At 27.0% G+C, this 6,238-nt stretch overlaps 1 protein-coding gene across 1 annotated transcript; it reads left to right on the plus strand.

The window, feature by feature from the left end:
• The first annotated feature begins 318 nt into the window (after positions 1-318).
• Positions 319-6,238, plus strand: LOC126839129 (uncharacterized). Its single transcript, XM_050574200.1, has 7 exons — positions 319-596; positions 1,052-1,193; positions 1,559-1,632; positions 4,224-4,377; positions 4,700-4,773; positions 5,664-5,811; positions 6,069-6,238. The coding sequence occupies exons 1-7, from the start codon at positions 513-515 to the stop codon at positions 6,128-6,130; spliced, it is 738 nt and encodes a 245-aa protein (XP_050430157.1). The 5' UTR covers positions 319-512; the 3' UTR covers positions 6,131-6,238.

Raw genomic sequence — 6,238 nt, forward strand, 5'->3', positions numbered from 1 at the left:
TAAACCAGTAAATCCAGTGAGTTTTTTTAGGCAACAAGTCAAAAGATCAGATATCGGACCTGGAAGGAATATAATTTGACCAAGTTTATCCTTTCCCATTTCAAATCGAAAAAAAACCAACAAAAGTATTACATATTTTAAAATTTTTGTTTAAAAAAGATGAAATGCATGAAATATTCTTCAGAGAGTACACTATCGAAAAAAGTTGACAATATAATATATTCTAAAATATAACAGTGGGAGAGTGCGTGTACTAAAATGACATGCAGCGCAAATAAAAACGCTCTTTAATATTTATCGTTTGCTGCATGTCGTACCACTCAGTACTAACAAACTCAAAGCAGTGTTCATTCCTAAAGTATATTTTCTTGTTGAAGGTACTGCAGTACAATACTAACATTACATCATAAAATCGTCTTAAGTACTATTATCGAATAGTTTCAAAACAGTTTTTATTTCCAATACAAATAATTAAATATTTTGAATCCGAGATTATTTTTTGATAAGTTAACATGCATTTGAAAAATATACTGTTTTTCTGCGTGTCGTTATGCTTTTTCCATTGTCAGGGTGTTCCCCCAACTGATGAACAGCTTGTAAGTAAACGAGCACTTATTATTATTTATGATCGAGATATAACGGTGAGATTCTTTTTTAACTATATACAGAAATGGGCATTGTTTAGATAATTTTTTATCTAAATAATATTTTTTTTCGAATAATATTTTCGAACGACTGACGAATAATTATTATTTAAACTAAAAAAAAAAAAATCTTGCGCCAACAATTTAATTAATAATATATTGTTTCGAAAATGTATTTAATGTTCTTACAATTATCATTTTCTCTTCGAAGAGTTTTTTAAGTGACTTTTTCAATTAAAAACAATAACGAAAAAAATGCCGTAACTAATTAGAAATTAATGTTATATGTCGAAAAAATCCGTAAACCATATTATATGTCTAGTATTTTGGCATTTTAATTTGGCTAAAGAAGGCACAGAATAATGGGTATACATTTTAATGTTTATTTATTACTCTGAAAATTATAGAATGAGATTAAACAATTAATCAGGTCACACTTGGGAGAAGATGACTTGATGGACTTTGAGCAGCTGTTAGTAATATTATCCGAAGTAGGAAATATAGTCGGGCAACGTATGAATATACCCAGTGTTGAAGACATCAAAATAAGTAATATACAATAGAAAATATTGAATAAATATGTTGAGAAAAATTATCGAAAACTATTGAAAAGACGTTTCAACAATCGAGTTTGTTAATCATCCAGCTGTAAATTAATTAATTTTTTTATACTAAAAAATCATAACTTGCCAACCAAATAAAAAATATAAAAAACAAGGAACCTTTTTATAATGATGCACAAAAAAAAAGTAGAATATGTGATATGTATAATGTTTTATGGCGTCATTATTCTTAAATTACAATACCTTAAAATACAAATGTTTGCAATAATTAAAACACACGGTAATATTCTTTTGCTGTTAAATTTGACTGATTTGGTTGTATAAATGATGTACCATACTTTTTACTTTCAGAATTATCACTAACAAATGATGAAGTAGAAATCAGCATGCTATCGTATATATCTAGAGCAAAACCCATAACAAATGTAAATAAAAACTATTACACTGTATTACAGATAAAATTCTCGTTAGGGTATTTGTGTGGTGATTTTCGAAATAATCAAACTTTAATTATTTTTTGTGAAATAAGTTTAATTATTATAACTATAACAAGTACATAGTATTTTTGCTTATTAAAAATTCTCAGCTTTATGCTGTTATATACCGAATGAAAATTATAGTTTAGTAACTTAACCTTATGTTTTTACCGTCATCATTTTCGCATTGAAGTGTTTTGAAATTATTTCTTCACTTTTAGTCATTTTTTCCATTTTTTTTTTTTTATCTTTTCGAATCTCGAACGATATTTTTATTCTCTAAAACCAAAAAATGTATACATAATCCCGAACAGTAAAACGATGCGATTTTCATGCTAAAATGATTTTGCCAGTTTTTTAAATATAAAAAAAATAATAAATAGAAGAAACTTTTCCGAATAATTTCTTCCAGTTTTTGACACAAAAAAAGAGAATTCAAATAAAATATTATTGCCTCATTTTTTTTTTAAATAAAACTTATGCTGCATGTCTGTTACGATTAAATGAATATTCTCAATTTTTTTCGGTTCTTTTTTATTATTTTGGCAATGGTCGTATAAAGTAATTTTAGAGTTTTTCTTTTTCACTGCTTAATTTTTTTTTATAGTATCTTCAACCATAAAAAAATAATTAAAAAACAGTTTCTAATGTAAAAAAACCTCAGCTTTTTGAAAAATTAATAATTTTTTTCAGTAACAGAAAATCATTGAAATTTATTTGATTATCTAAAAAGTTGGTTTTTTAAAAAAACGGAAAAATATTTTTTTTTACACATAAATTAAATTTTTTTTAGATAATTATCTTAATTTTATTGACTGCTACTCAAAAAAAATCAATATTTTTTTTCTGGAAGTTAGATTATTTTAAATAAGAAATTGATTATTAATAAAACATGTTGATAGCCTAAAATAATATAAAAAAAAAAGATGAAAAAGAAGAACTAAACCTAAAACACTTAACACGAAACATGGGCAAAATATTTAAAAAAAAATTTTAAAAAACCAGTACAGTGGGGTCGGGGCATAGTGGTGACGGGGAGGTTACAGGTTTACAGGAATTTTTAAATCTGAAAGTGATAAAATCACTTTCGAAAAAACGCTTCGATGCAAATCGGTAGTTAGTATTTTCAAGCCAGTACAGTCCAAACCAAGCACAGTATAAACCAGCAAAGTTAGAAAGTTTTAAATGAAGGTTCTGTATTTACAAATGAGCATCAAAGCGTTTATTTGAAAGCGATTTTATTCAATTTTATCACTTTTATTTATAATAATTCTTGTAGACCTGTGACCTCTCCGTTTCCTCATTGCTTTGATTACATTATGCCTATACTCTATTGTACTAGTCCTCTCGGATAAAATCACTTTCAAATTAACGCTTTGATGCTCATTTGTAAATACAGAACCTTCATTTAAAACTTTCTAACTTTGCTGGTTTATACTGCGCTTGGTTTGGACTGTACTGGCTTGAAAATACTAACTACCGATTCGCATCGAAGCGTTTTTTCGAAAGTGATTTTATCACTTTCAGATTTAAAAATTACTGTAAACCTGTGACCTCCCCGTCACCACTATGCCCCGACCCAACTATGCTCCGTCCTCACTATGCCCCGACCCCACTGTACTGGTTTTTTCAACTTTCGTCTGTGAAGAATTAATTTGTTTCAACTTTTACCCCCCCCCCAAAGTACTAACTAGTACAAAATTTGTGATTTATAGAGTTGCTATTCGAAGGAATTGGTCTAGTATTAAAAAAGTTACAGTGTATACAGCGAAAAAAAAAGCCCACATCAGAGTAAAACCAATACCTTCTCGCTTTGCATCGAAGCTAAAAAACCAAATAAATTTGAGAACATTCTTTTTATTGTAACAGACATGCAGGGTAAGTTGCGGTAAAACCTAGGTTAAACAAATAATAGTTTGGTCGAATCTCGACTAATTTTTGTATATCAGGCTTTTACAAATGAGTTTGAATAAATTTTAGAATAAACATTCAGTGGAAGTAAAAATCTGAAATTTCATTTATTCACCAATTGTATGATATTTTTCCCTTTGCTTTATGCTATTTTTATTTTTTTTAGGTATTAAAAGAATGTGTACTGTGATTAAACATTAAGTCACAAATTTATATTATTATTATTTATTATGACACCAAATGTATACAATTATATTACATATTAATATAAAGTTAAAATTATTAATATCTATTAGGTATATTTTATTACAAAAATTATTAGTTATTTGTGCAGGCTTGGCTACTGTAACATAACATATATTATATTGTTTAGTTAATGTATTTAATGTTCTTACCATCAACGTTTTCGTTTCGAATACTTTTATAAAGTATTTTTTTACTTATAAACAATAAGAAAAAATGCCTTACTACTTTGAAATTTCATTTTAATTATGCTGAAAAAAAATTCTCAAAGAATATTATATCATAACTGTTAATTTGGAGTTTTGATTTTTTACCAGTGAAACTTTACTTTAATGTGTAATTATAATATACATTTTACAATTTATTTCTTATTCTAAAAACTATAGTACTATATTACACGCCTAATCGCGGAAACTATGGGAGAAAATGGCTTCATGGACTTTGCTACATTTATGTCTGTATGTCGAAGAGTAGCAGATGTTTTCGGTATAAGCAAAGAGATCCTCAGTATAGATATATTTCAAAAATATATAACACCAAGTAATTAAAAATAGAAAAATATTCTTTAATTATGTTGAGTAAAATGTTCAAAAACATATAAAAAGACATTTAAACAATCGAGTGTAGCATTTGTATAACTTTTAAACCTGATAAAACGTTGAGAAAACCGTGAATTAGCAAAATATGAAATTTAAGAACAATTAAAAAAAAAAAAAATTTTATATAATTTAATAATATATTATTGTTCTATAAACTACAATTATCTTAAACCAAAAAGTTTCTTCACATAACAAATTGTTTTTCTTAACTCATTTGTCGTGATTCGTTTGTTTAAAAAATGTATAATATTTTGTACTTCTAGATATGGTATTTTCAATGTCGAAAGCTGTAGTCTACGCCCTAGCATACGCTTCTACACAGAACCCGGAAGTACATGTAAATATAATAACTATTATTCTACATTAAAGAAAAAAGGCTAGTTAGGTGATTGGTGTGGGTAATTCAAAATATTCAAACTTCAATTCTCTTTAGTAAAATAGGTTTAGTTCTTATGACTTCAACAAGTACATAGTGTTTATGACTATTACAAATTCTCAGCATTGCGCTGTTACAACGTCGTTGCCGTGAGAAAAACTCCCATGTACTAAAACCTAATTGTTCAGGAGACATTAAAACGTGTAAAACGATTTATAGTAGGTAACACATAGGAGGTTTTTTTTTCATTCATTCTACAATGAAGACAGCACGTTGGAGATTTTATCATATGATAGCTTATTTTTTCTGTATAAAGGGGTATAGAAACATAAAAATCGTAAAATTAGCACAGAAGGTTTTTTGGCGGCGACGACGATGTAGGTACTAAATGTAAATTATAGTTTAGTTACTTAATCTTATGTTTTACCGTCGAAGTGATTAAAGCGATTTATTCACTTTTAGTTATTTTTTCATATTTTTATCTTTTCGGATCACGAACGATATTGTCTTTCTAATCAATCAAAAATTTTATACATACTTCCCAACAGTAAAACGATACGATTTCCATACTAAATGATTTTATTATTGTTTATTTCACAAATAAAATAAATAATAAATAGAAGAACTATTTCTTCCAGTGCGCGGTACAGAAAGGTATAATTTAAATTTAAAAACTATTCGTCCGATTTTTTCCCTATTATATGGATTTGTTGTGTATGTTTTTACGCAGAAAACACCATAAGGCATATTATATTATGTGTCGCAGTTTTTATTTCGCTTAAGAACAATTAGTTTTATTACAAAATTGTTATACACTATTTAATGTCTAATTATAACTCCTCTAACAATAGGAAGCAGTAAGGGACGTGATCGAGACATATGAAAATCATGATCTCAAACAATATGAAGATTTCAATATCATTTTCAATAGAGTAAGAGAAAGAACGCCCTTGCATATGCCATGCCCCACTTATGAAGAATTCGACAAGGAATATAAAAGTAATATAATAATATGATTATATTCAATAACTAACAAATTAAAAAAACGGGGCACCTTTTTATGATGTTGTACAAAAAAAAATTCGCCAAATGTAAGATACCTACAAGTTATTTCACTAATATCGTATAATTTAATATTACATTATTATTCTAAAATTTTTTGAAACAATGATGTTTTTCTAGTGTGACATTGTTGTTTTAAACTTTTTGGTCTGATTTGTTTTTTTTTTAAATTGTGTAATGTTTTGTGTTTTTAGAAACAAGACTCAGTAAGGAAAGTGTTTTACAAATCGTCTTTAATACTTATTTCGACGATTAGTTTGATTTTAATAAAAACTGTTATTGAAAAACTGCACGTATTTAGTTTATCACATATTCACATAAAAATGTAGATTTGATTTATCAATAAAATATTATGCTCTAATAA

Source organism: Adelges cooleyi, unplaced genomic scaffold (genome assembly GCF_023614345.1).
Source record: "Adelges cooleyi isolate 19-005CV unplaced genomic scaffold, UGA_ACOO_1.1 ACOO_flye_CR_arks_rails_tigmint_CR_PRNA_30, whole genome shotgun sequence".
Classification (NCBI taxonomy): Eukaryota; Metazoa; Arthropoda; class Insecta; order Hemiptera; family Adelgidae; genus Adelges; species Adelges cooleyi.